Raw genomic sequence first — 12,565 nt, 5'->3', positions numbered from 1 at the left:
CTGAGCTAGGGAATGGGTCTTGCCATGAATCTAGATGAGATGGTAGTTTTTCTACCAGTTGAAGTAGTAAGGCTGAACTGATGAGAAGATGAAGCGGACTACTCTGTGCAGCCTCCAAAACTTAGTTCATGCAGCTCAGTCAGGATTTGTAACGTTTGCAGAAGGTGGTTTTTGTTCCTTTTCAGAGATGCAGCGTCTCGTAGAGCTTTGCAATTGGCTCTCCAACAGCTTGCTGAATCCCAGCCAGAAGCAACAGCAAAGAACCTTCTGCAATCCCTGCAGTCTTCAGGGATCAGTGGCAAGGCTGGAGTTCCCAGGTGAGGGGGAGCTGAATGATGCTCCTTTTGCTTTGTGTGGAGCCTTATTCTAAAATGCTGGCATCAGTCTTTTGTACTCCAGATGATCTCAAATAATCTACTCCTAGGTAGGCTGTTAAATCTTACTCTTCCAGGCACAGTTAGGGAAAGTTATTCATATTGTATTCTCATTTACCACTCCCACCATCTTCCCTAGAAGCATGATTGTTCCTACAAGGGTAACTCAGAAACCTCTGCTGAAGCCTATTGTGACTCTCAGATGAGAGTACAGCCATTAGTACTTCTTTGTCTAGACACAGGACATCAAGTACCCATAAGGAAGGGGAGAGGCAAATTCTTTTGGAATACAAGACATTTGTTTAGCAGGGTTTGTTTATTATAGCCTGTGTAACCTTTACAAAGATTAAATGGTGAAGAGAAAATAAACATGAATTTATTATTTACTATCTCAATACAGAACTAGTGGTCACAAAATGAAACTAGTAGGTAGTAAGTTGGAAACAACAAAAGGAAGTTTTTTTTCACAAAACAGGCAAATTAAGCATGGAACTTGTTACCACCAGATGTTGTGGAAGCTGACAGTTTAGCCAGATTAAAAACGGTATTGGACAAATTCTTGGAGGAAAGGGGCATCATTAGCCATTGAGCATGGCAGTTAGGGATACAGCCTCTGAATTAGAACTTCCTGGACCTTAAATGTTGGAGACTGCAAGTGAGAGAGGAACAGTGGAAAAACCCCTGTTTGTACCCAGTTCCCTCTCCCTTTCAGCATCCACACACTGCCACTGTGACGCACAGGATTCAGGGCCAGATGGACCTATGATCTGACCCAGTAAATGTCAATTCTTATGTTCTTATGTTTAGTGTGATGGGACTGGGTTACTGTTTTCTTCCATTAACCTTCAAGTACAAGTGAATGGATATCAGCTGCTTGATCAAGAAATGATCTCTGAAATGATCAGGAGAAGGATGTTTATCTGTTAGCCCATCTGGTGTCCAGTTGTTTGCATTCAAAACCTTCTTATCGACCTAAAGGCAATATGGTTCCTAATATATCTTTTGGTTTGATTCTGTCACTTGTTCTTGAGGTTTGTTTCTAAAGCATGTTGTATTACAATAGCTCTCAGAGACCCCAGTTAGGGTACAGGTCCAGAAATGATCAGTGTGATGTAAACAAACCTTTTACATAAGTCAGGCTAAGAATGACTGAGGTCGAGGACAACTCTAAGAAAAATATCTAGTCTTGATTTATGGACTCCAAGTGATATAGTACTTAGTCTTGTGGTATTGTGTGACAGCACCTGGATCTTGAGGGATTCTAGTACTCTCCTTTTCTGGAAGGAGGTTGGCTACAGTACTGTACCTTGAAAGAGAAGTCAAAAGACTTGCATGATCCTTAGAGTTGTGACAAATATACGAAACATCCATCTTCTCTGAGTGGAGCCTGAGGTGGTGATTATAGAAGTGGTTGAAATAGATATGGCACAAATCAGAATACAGTAAAAGCTCCGTTAACTGGCACCTTACAAGCCAACATGTTCTATTAACCGGTATGCCGGCTTGTAAGGTAAAGTGAAACCAGAAGTGCCCACCATGGCACTTCTGGTTTTGCCAAGCCCCCGTGGCCTGGGGCAAAGCAACCCACACAGGGCTTGCCTCCCTCTCCTTCAAGGCCCACGGGAGGGTTGGCGATGCCATGGACGTGGCAGGAGAAGCGGCGGCCTGAACAGGCAAAGACACCTGTTCGGACCTCTCAATTAACCGGCATATTTTGTTATCTGGCACCCCCCCATTCCCCATGGGTGCCGGATAACAAAGCTTTTACTGTATCATGTTGTGCCAAAAAGAAATGTAAGCTGGTGATGAGTAACAGGTGCACAGTGATTCAGCAGTCTGAGACAGTATCACTCAGACTGTAAGTGAGAGCAGCAAATGAGGTTTCAGGGCCACTTGCAGTACAGGGGCCCAGCTGGTTAAAATATTTGCCACTCTCCTGTCTTGGTATCCTCTGTGAAGAGCCATAAGGGAAATACTGTATAGATGATCTTTTTCTTGGTGGTATGAGATCCTCACAAGGTGAAGGGTTGGTCCTTGGTGTGTGGTTCAGACTATTCTGCTGCTAACAGCATGACTTATTTGGACTGAGACTTGATTTAAAACATGAGATTTCACCTGTTTTTCTTACTATGAATTTGCTCATTAACCACGCAGTGCTTTTCACTTTGGGTCTATTCCTGTGAGTCTGAGCAATACCTTTCAAGATGTAGATTCACTCCCCTTTTCCCATTTTTCTAACAGCAAGAGCAGTGGATCTGCAGCTGTGCTGGCTCTCTCCTGGACTTGCCTGCTTGCACGTGTAGTCTTCCCAACGTGGGACAAAAGACAAGGGGAAATATGGAAGAAGCTGGTAGGTGCTTTGGAAAGGTCTCTTGTTCTTCAGGGATAAGGAAGATGATTTAAGATGTTGAAGTCTCTTCAGGGTTAACAGGGTAACATGATCAATTCTGTAATGTGACTCTGATCTCAGGAGTGGCAATTGAAACAATCTGTGTTTTGTTATGTTAAAATATGTCTTGCATTATATTACATTAAAATGTTCATAGGACCTTTCTCTTACTGTTTACTGTATACATTTCTACACTTCCACTTGACCTTTTTCATCTTCCCTTGTTTTGGTAAGGGGGACAAGAGACATACATGGGTGTATGGGATTAACAACCCTGACTAGAGACAAACTTGTTTTGCACATTTCCTTACAGGACTGCAGCAGAATTGTTGTTCAAGTCTTGGACCTTCTCACCTCCACCCAGATCTGCTAGTGGTGCCCAGGAATCCCAACCCACAATATACCACACCAGTCTCATCCCAGGCTTATCCTAGGGAAGCTGCCAGTTATGCTGTATTATGGGCTGGTGTTGAAGCCTTCCTCTTTAATGTTGTTTGGATGACCTGTCCTGTGCACTTAATTTCTGCTGTCTTGGAACATTCAAAATTGCCAGATTACCTAATACAGAGTGCTGTTCTCTAAACAGTGCACTGATAAAAAACTTTAATGATTTCTGCTTACAGTCAGTTCTTCACTTTCCTTTAATATCAGCCCTCATGAACATCTGCTAAAGTCTTCTGTCATTCAGCTTACAAGGCTTTCCATAATAATGTAATCTAGTGAAGAAGCTACTAACAAAGATCATAAAGGTTTCACACAAAGATACAGTGGACACCACCATTTTTTTTTCTCAAACAGTAAGCCAGTCTGAATGTTTCTTTGTTTGCTTATCTCTCTTGGCAGGTGGAAGTTCAATGCTTGCTTTTATTAGAAGTCCTGGGTGGTTCTCACAAGCATGCAGTGGATGGAGCTGTGAAGAAACTGAAGAGGCTGTGGAAGGAGGTGATGTATAATTAACAGCATGTGACCTTTTTATTGACTTTTCTAAGTTCATTTGAGTTAATATGTCTAATGGTTCCTCCCCACAGAACCTGGGACTGGTGGATCAATACCTTTCTGTCATTCTTGGTCTAGAACCAAACCAGAGTTATGCTGCGATGCTGGGGCTTCTGGTACAGTTCTGCACCATTCAGAAGGAGATGGATGTTGTTAACAGACACAAGGTGAGCGTGGAACAATGGCTTCCTTTCCTCCCTGACAGTGTCTTTCCATGAGGAAGTGGGGAGGATGGTTACAGCTAGGCTGACGCATTACATCTGCCTCTGGTCTCAGCATCTGTCACTCTGATAGTTAAGTGAGGCTGCACTGCTTATAAAGCTCCTGCATGCTGATTTGAGCTATGATTAGGAAAACTGTTTGGTCATCTAACTTGGCCTATGCATTAAGGACATTGCCACGACTCCTTCCCTCTCTACCCATTTCAGAAGTAGAAATGAGCACCTGACTTTGTGGCTTTTGAGCATTTGGGAGGATTGAGCAAGTGGAGGAAGGAACTGTTCTTCATATTGGATCTCTGGGGTGACAGTGGGGTTCAGATTATAGCCTATTCAGTGAAGCTGTGTTTTAGAGGGTGGAAAACAAGGTAGAGCAGGACCCGCAGCAGTAGATGGCATTTAGGGAGTGCGAGCAGGTTATGACATGGCTGTAATTGATGTTCTGTTTATTCAGAGTGCCCTTCTGGATTTCTATGTCAAGACCATCCTTATGAGTAAGACAAAACCTCAGAAACATCTTCTGGTAAGACGCACTTTGACAGAACTGCATGCACTTTTGTCCCATGTGTGATATTCCTTGCTGGGCTGGTGCCTGATTGTGTTGTCTTTGCAGGAAAACTGTTCTCCCCTTCTTCGTTACATGTCTCACACTGAATTCAAGGACCTGGTCTTACCAACTCTTCAGAAATCCCTGCTGCGGAGCCCTGAGAATGTGATTGAAAGTGAGTCTCCTATAACAGTGGTTCTCAACCTTTTTTGTACCAGGGCCCATTTGTAAACATGGATGGCCAGTCCTGACCCAGTGACCCTCATTCCTGACCCCTGCCCCTAGGCCCCAACCACCCAGTGTCTGGGGCAGCGGTGAGTTTGTGGGATGGGGGGAGTGGGGGGAGTTGTGTGGGGCATAGGGGGGCCCCAAGCAGCCCCTTGAAAGCTAGAACTCTGACAGCCTGCAAGGGAAAAGCCAGTTTCCCACGTTTTTTTTCCTTTTAAAGGAGAATTGATTTTTAAACTTTGTTGATCCATTTTTAAAGCTTGTTCAAGACCCTTTCATATATTCTCACAATGCACTTTTGGGTCATAATTTACAGGTTGAGAAACACTGTCCTGTAAAGTAACAATGGGAAGGGCATGAAGAGCTGTTCCTGGGGTTGGTGGGAATTTCATAGACATTAGGGCTGGAAGGCACCTCATGAGATAATCGGGTCCAGCCCACAAACAGAAGGATAACAGAAGCGTTGGGTCCCTCTGGACTATGTTCAGGCAGGCTACTTGCTTTGAGCAGAGCTAGGTGGAGGGATGATGTGGCTTTGCAGAGTGTAGAGGTGGGGTTCACTCTGTGATTCTAGGGATCTGGATCCTGGTATCTGTTGTTTTGCTTCCGAGTGCTAAGAATAATCGTAAGGATAATTTTCTTACATACGCTGTTTCTGTGGTTTTCTTTTCACTTCTCATGTTGGAACAATTCCTTTCTAATGGGCTCTGACAATCTAGATCCAGAGAAAAGGATACTGGAGGGCTTAAAGCCAGTTGTTTAACAAAATCCATATCACCATAACTTTTCTGTCTTCAGCAATCTCCTGTTTGCTGGTATCTGTGAAACTTGATCTCAGCCAGTATGCTGTGGACATTGTGAAAGGACTGGCCAGTAAGTACCATGACTTTTTGGATAGTATACCCCATTCAGAACAGGACTCCCTACAGTTGCCTTCATGACTGCTTTGCTATTAAGTGCCATCTTGCTGATCCTGGAAAGGTCCTATCTCTGGGGTTGGAAGGAGAATATTGTGATTTGGAATTGAAAAACTGCATGTGAAACTTCTCAAGAGACTTGTTTTAGGAACCACTACTTCATGCAGCGGCTTTGTTTAGGATGGGAGGATTCTTTGGAGTAAAGCTTGGAGTCTGGAGTCAGTGGACAGATTTTTTTTTTTCCTTCCCTGTTATAGACTTGCTCTGTGCTTGTAGACAAGACCCTTAATCTCTCTGGGTGCCTATACATGAGTGTGGAGGCTGCTGCGATGCTCTGGAATTCCAACACCAGGGAGCAGACTCAATTGATTGAATCTGCTGGAGTGTGTCAATTGCAGCGCTCTAGCAGCTTCCTGTGTCTCGTATCAGCGTCCCCATGCTTCAAAATGGCAGCAGGGGTGTTTGAACTAAAGCTCATTGAATGAGCCTTAGTTCAAGTGCCCCCACTGCCATTTTGAAGCGCCGGGATGCTGATACAGGAGGGGTGGCGGCGCTTTAAAGCACTGCCCCCCCTCCTCCAGAGCACATGTAGAAGTGCCCTCTGCTAATTTTCTCCATCTGTAAAAGGGAAGTATCATTCTTCCAATATTGCAGGGGACAGGACTGTACACTTTTAAATACTTTTTAAGGTGCTGCAGAACTGCGGACTTATTATTAGCATTGGTGTTATGCCCTTTCAAAGTAAAAGGGAGAAAGTCCTCACTTGGACAGAAGTTAAGACAGGCTGTGTGTCTTGCCTAAAGCTGATTCCATGCTTTGTTGTGGGGAGATGTTTAGTCTTGAGTAACTCTTAGCTTGTGCATTCCATTGTTAGGTCATCTGAAATCCAACAGTCCTCAGCTAATGGATGAGGCAGTGGTGGCATTAAAGAACCTCGCTCGGCAGTGCAGTGACCCATCAGCTGTGGAGTCACTGGGGAGACACCTATTTGCTATTCTAGGGGGTGAGTTGGCTAAGGTTGTTTGATTTAAGGGGTCTTCCATATTATAAATCAGCCATAGGCTGAATAGAGCTACCAAGGTCTGGATCAGATGGAAAGCTGATCAGGATTCTGTTTAAAAAGAAAAATACAACATGTTGGTCATTAATCTAATAATTGCCCCAGTTGGGTTGCTTGCAACCAAGTTTTTCACCATCTTGCTTTCTGTGGGCAGGTTCAGAGGGGAAGCTGACAGTGGTGGCTCAAAAGATGAGTGTCCTTTCAGGTAAGGATTTTGAAGCTTTTTTGTGGTAAAGTATATTAGCTGCTTGAGTTTCCAGTGTCTGGACAGCTGAGAGATGCCAGGCTTCTAATCCTGAATTAGCGGTAGAAGGTGCCAGGTGCTGTTGTACATTGTGGCCTGCATATTAATGACCTGCTGTTCAGGTTGGTGCTGGCTGGAGGCTAGTTGAGACCAACAGAAACTGAGGAAGGTTTAAACATGTCTCACTAAAAAAAAGGAGGTTAGGTGGAAGCAGCAATGATTGATATTTAGACAGGTCCTGCAACTAAAGAACCTGCCAGATGGTGGAATCCAGGATAGGAAATGGAGAGAAATCGGGGCAGACAGACTTGAAGGGGTTGGGATACACTGTCAGTGGCTCTCAGCGTTGTCCAGGTTTTGTGGTGACTACAGTTGTTGAGTCCTAACTTATGAGTGTTCTGTTATTCCAGGTATTGGCAGTCTTAGTCATCATGCGGTTTCTGGACCCTCAAGTCAAGTCCTTAGTGGAACCATGGCTGAACTTTTCATCCCTTTCCTGCAGCAAGAAGGTGAGGGCACTGTCACCTTTAGTCTGGATCGTCTCAATTTCATCTAAACTAAATTAGCTCTTTGGCTCAGTGCATTATTTAGCAGAAGACCAACTCTGATGCACAGGTGTTGAATTAGATGAACCTTTGGGTAGATTCTTGTTATATCTTGATATGCAGCCTTGTAGAAACAATATATCAATTCTATGTAAACAGACGGTGGATTCTTTTCTTTCCCTTCACCCTCTTCTTTCTGGCCTGCCGTGCCTTCATTCAGTGCATACCTAGGTTTGAGTTAGCTGTTCTGACTTGGTGTATTGCATTTTTCCCCAGTACATGAAGGCACCTTGGTCCATGCCGTCTCTGTTCTTGCTCTTTGGTGTAATCGGTTCACTACTGAAGTTCCCAGGAACCTGGTGGAGTGGTTAAAGAAAGCTGTCAGCCTCAAAACCTCTACTTCAGCTGTGAGACAGGCTTACCTGCAGTGCATGCTGGCCTCTTTCAAAGGTAAACTTCAGTGAATGTATAGAACTCTTAGTATACGGAGTAAGAGAAGGACAATCAGAGATACGCTTCCTGATGTAAGCCAGTAATGGCAGGTATCAGGAAAGTTTGTGTACAAAGGTGTATCTCGTTGTACCCTTCAGATCTCTCCTTTAAAAACTCTCCTTTGCGGTCATGCCTATGAAGATCTTGACAATGGTTAGGCCATTGATGTAATTAAGGTCACTCCCTAGTGAGATGACCAGTAATGTCTCATTGTTTCTTTATGCTCCACTTGGTCAGTCCACATCTCACATTCTCTGGTATTATGTTATACTCGGCTCTACAACAAGGACCGCTTTTTGTTCTTAGTGGTTGTGTCAACACATGGTGAACTGCAGGGTATAGACTATTATTAGTCTGCCCAGCCAGCAAGTGGCCAGACTCCTACTTGCCACCTAGCCACCCAGCTCTACACTCTCTGTGTTCTTGTACCCCAACCAGCCCCTCTGCCACTGATGTTGCCACCTGGAGCCCAGGGCTGACCCCACCTCACCATGGCCCTGGCGTAAACTTCTCCGCCTCAGCTCAAATTGCTGCTGTCCTATGCGCGTGTGTAGATGCTGCACCGAGGAGTAGTTTACTCTAGCTCAAAACTGCTCTGGAGTTTATTACTTTGAATTAATTTCATGTATAGATTCACCCAGTTTGTATGGGGCCTGATACAGTAGGGGCTAGGTCCATAATAGGAGCTTCTTAGGAGCAATGTAAATAACAATAATAAAAATCTTTGTTCCTGGGCAAAGGTCTTCAACAGCAACGTATTTTTGGTGATCCTTTGAGAATTGCTTCCAATGCCTCTCACTACTGTAGACACAAAATGTTATTCTTCTGTTTAGAGAGCATCAGTTTCAGAAGCCTAAATACAGTATGATATATAATATGCATTCAAGTAGATCTACCACTGTCACGGAACTGTATGATTCAAAAAAGGAAACACTTTTTGCTTTTGAATATTTAAGGAAAAAACTGTTGTTTGATATCCTTAGAATGGAAAATCAAAGGGTACATGAAAGTCCTTGTCCTTTGATTATTTGAGGTGAGAGAGAGGTGCTGACAGGGCTCTCAAGGAATTCTGCTTTGGCCCCTGGTTCTTTGTTTGGGAAATGTTCTCTGTTATATGTGAGGATATTCACTGGGTTTTAGGCTGCTTGAGTCAGTGTGTGTGATTGGACTGGAATCCTTTCTGACATCTTGCGAAGAAAAGTTCAGACTGAGAAGGCAGGATTTTATTTGGGAAGGAAGAATTCAGATGTGGTCCTAGTCTCTCTCTGGCTTAAAGTATCATTCCAGTAATGCTTTTTTGGTGCTGGATTGTCTCTTCTGGAGATTTAAATTGGGGGGTTCCCAAAGATTTGTCCCTCATTGGCCATTTTAGAATGGTGGTCCTGGGGGTGGGCTGCATCAGAGGGGCTTTGGGCTGTGCTTTGGAAACCCTTGATTTAGACCTGGTCCGTATCTGGATCTATGAGAACAGAGGAGCCATAGGCACATCAGACCACCTCTTCTTGCAGCTGGTTTCCACCTTGTGCAGCTTGTCTCTTCCTCTTTCCTCAGGTGACACGTTGTTACAGGGAATGGACCTACTGCCAATGCTCATCCAGACAGTGGAAAAGGCAGCATCCCAAAGTACACAAGTTTCTCTGGTAACAGAAGGAGTTGCTGCATCTTTACTCATCTGTAGGATGTCTGTGGTTGAGGCACAAATTGGTAAGAGCCTGGAAACGATTACCAAAGTGAATTTTTAAGGGTTTTTTTTTCACATCTTTGATATGATACTGTCTGTAGTTTATCTGTGGCTTACTCATAGAAAATCATTGCCCTTCTGCAAATTACTGAAAGTATAAAACCTGATTAGATTTATCCCCTGTAGAGCTATTGAAGGCAGATCTCCTATAGCTGATGTTGTTACAGAAATGTTACATCATCGTAATTCTGAAATTCCTGCACCTCCTTTGCCTTGTTCAGTGCAACATGGTTCTTTAACTGCTTGTTTTGTCACTTAGGTCTTAAATTCCTGTAGTTTTGCAGAGGCTTTGAATAAGAAGAATCCTTGCTGCTTACTTTTTGTAGTTCCTTGTTGACTTTTCCCTCTCTTAATGAAAAGTAGTGGGATTTTAAGATTGAGAAATGATCCTTTGTAGAAATGGCTGGAGACCATGCCATCTGCAAGAGCAGCGAGATCCTCTTTTCTAATTGAAGGGTACCAGTTAACTTGCCACATACAAAAACTGCCTTTCGGGGAAGTATCTGAGCTCAGAGTATATAAAGCTCTGTGCCTCATATTCCCTCCTTACAAAACATGACAAGTTCTCTCTTCCCCTTCAGAGTTGACACTGAGATGCCTGTTGCAAAGGGGCATTTTAATTTTTGTGATCTCTTTGAAAAGTTAATGTCAGAAACAGAAAACGTTGTGGCAGGTTGGACGTGATATTATCGTGGAGTGGGATAATTAGGAGGTGTGTTAGTTTATAATTTAAAAACACAGAAGCTAGAAAGAATCCCAGTTAGTGAGAAGAGACAGATTTAAACTGTTTCATGTAACTGTATTGTAAAGCCTAGTTTGTTTATTTCAAAATGTCCTTGACGCAGAAATCTTCCCTTCCTATTAGACGCCAAACTGAGTGGCTTCTGGCAGCTGATACTAGATGAGAAAAAGCAGATTTTCACTTCTGAGAAGTTCTTGCAGTCTGCAACAGAGGAAGGTGAGTTGTAAAATGTGATTGGAGTTTATTTCTTAACCAATATCTGTTTAATCCTGTTACAAAATCAGATTAAAGAGAACAGACTGTTCTCTGTCAGTATCTAAATTAATTGTTCATTTTTAACATGAATGAATTGTTTGCCAGTTACCTTGAGTTATTAAACACATTTTAAAAAGTGGATATAGACAAAAGATGATTGTGGATAATCTATATCAGTTAGCATGTTACTGCAAACCTTAGTGTAGACGAGCCCAGAAGAGAAGGCCTGGCGAAAGAAATGGGGTGAAGTGATAGAAGGTTGAGGAAGAAAGAAGGTGGAAGGATTTGCAAGATGTGTGGAGGAGGAGTATTTGGGAAAACAGAACATCAGTTGGATGCTAACTTATAATGTGTGCTATCTTTGTTCTGCCTTTTCATGTTCAAAGTTTAATTGAAAAGCTTTAAAAATCGTTAATAGAACGTGTGCTTAGATAAAAATTACCAACTACCTTTAAAGTGAAGTAGTTGAAAATGAACTGATTTATTAGTCTGCAGAGGTGAATGTGTTTATCTTTGTGTAGGGCTATGAAGATGTAAAGATTCTAAATGTAAAACATATACTTTTCCCTTACTACTATCGAAGTTGAGGATTCAGCATTCCTTCCCTGACACTTTTTCCAGTAGCACTATGGAGAAGTGCTGTATTTCTGACCTTGTCCATGTTGGCAGCAGACCTGAGCATACATACGGCTGCTGTTTGAACATGCCTGTGCCTAAGTGGGGCTAGAGTTGTTTCTCTGAGTCTAAATGAGAACGTTGTTAAACATCCCATTACTAATCATGTAAGCTGAAACCTTCAGCTAACCAGTTTCAGTTGCAAACCATGTTTGTGTTTTCCTGAGTACCAGAAATCCTACTTGTGCCATGCCCAAGTGCCAAGACCTCTAGCTTCCCCTCCCATCTTCTGTCATATAAAGCTCTGTATTACTCTATTTGCTTGAATATAAGATGAGCCACCCTCCCCATCAGCACCATTGGCATGCAGGAAAAAGCCTCTCGCCTTATAATCACTAAATACATTGTCTAACATGGGGGTGGGCAATTATTTTGGCTGGAGGGCTGCTTACTGAGCCCCGCCTCTTGATGGGTGCCCTGCCCCCCTGGTCGCCATCTTGTGATCAGAATTCCCACCCCCTAACCCCTGCTAACCACCAACCATGGCCACATGGTTCTCAGGTGCCAGTCCCTCCCCTTGCCCCCAGAAGTACTCCTTTTTCAGCAAGGGGTTTTACCATTTTGGAACCAGAAGAATACCAAATTATATTCTAAAAATCAAACATCTACAACATTCATTAATTTGATTTTAAAAAATGTCCTGATTTACACGCATATTTGTGTAGTGTACATAGAGGTGATTGCACAATAGCTTAAAATGAAGTCTTACTCTTGTATATTGTGGAGGGGGTGGCAGGCAGAGGGGGGTGGGTATACGTTTGTGAGGGGCTATGGGTGTGGGGGAAGGTGTGGGTGTGTTTGCCTGGGGTTTGTGGGTGGATGGATAGGTGTGGGGGTGAGGGAGCATGTGGTTGTGGGTATGTGTGCGGGGCTGTGTGGGGGTGTACGTGTATGGCAGTGCAAGGGGGGGGTGTGGGTCCATGTGTATGGTGGAGGGTTGGTGTGGGACTCGCCCTACAAACACGCACACACGCGCACACACACACTCTCTGTCCCTCCCTCCCTCATTATACACACCCACTCTCTCTGTCCCTCCCTCCCTCATTGCACGCACACACCCGCGCACACACATACACACTCAGTCACTCTCTCTCTCTCTCTCTCTCTCTCTCTGTCCCTCCCTCATTGTGCGCACACACTCC

The 12,565-nt window shown here is 43.6% G+C and overlaps 1 protein-coding gene across 1 annotated transcript in view; it reads left to right on the top strand.

The window, feature by feature from the left end:
* The window catches only part of GCN1 (GCN1, eIF2 alpha kinase activator homolog), a 61,718-nt gene that overhangs the window by 4,057 nt on the left and 45,096 nt on the right, over window positions 1-12,565 (top strand). Inside the window, exons 4-16 of the mRNA XM_006019906.2 lie at window positions 186-317; window positions 2,616-2,724; window positions 3,607-3,705; window positions 3,792-3,926; window positions 4,432-4,500; window positions 4,591-4,699; window positions 5,551-5,625; window positions 6,544-6,672; window positions 6,884-6,934; window positions 7,384-7,482; window positions 7,795-7,968; window positions 9,562-9,714; window positions 10,617-10,709. Coding sequence (XP_006019968.1) covers window positions 186-317; window positions 2,616-2,724; window positions 3,607-3,705; window positions 3,792-3,926; window positions 4,432-4,500; window positions 4,591-4,699; window positions 5,551-5,625; window positions 6,544-6,672; window positions 6,884-6,934; window positions 7,384-7,482; window positions 7,795-7,968; window positions 9,562-9,714; window positions 10,617-10,709 — 1,427 coding nt within the window. The remainder of the gene's footprint in view (window positions 1-185; window positions 318-2,615; window positions 2,725-3,606; window positions 3,706-3,791; window positions 3,927-4,431; window positions 4,501-4,590; window positions 4,700-5,550; window positions 5,626-6,543; window positions 6,673-6,883; window positions 6,935-7,383; window positions 7,483-7,794; window positions 7,969-9,561; window positions 9,715-10,616; window positions 10,710-12,565) is intronic.

The sequence above is a fragment of the Alligator sinensis genome, unplaced genomic scaffold (genome assembly GCF_000455745.1).
Source record: "Alligator sinensis unplaced genomic scaffold, ASM45574v1 scaffold505_1, whole genome shotgun sequence".
NCBI lineage: Eukaryota > Metazoa > Chordata > Crocodylia > Alligatoridae > Alligator > Alligator sinensis.
This window is presented reverse-complemented; position numbering and strand designations above follow the sequence as displayed.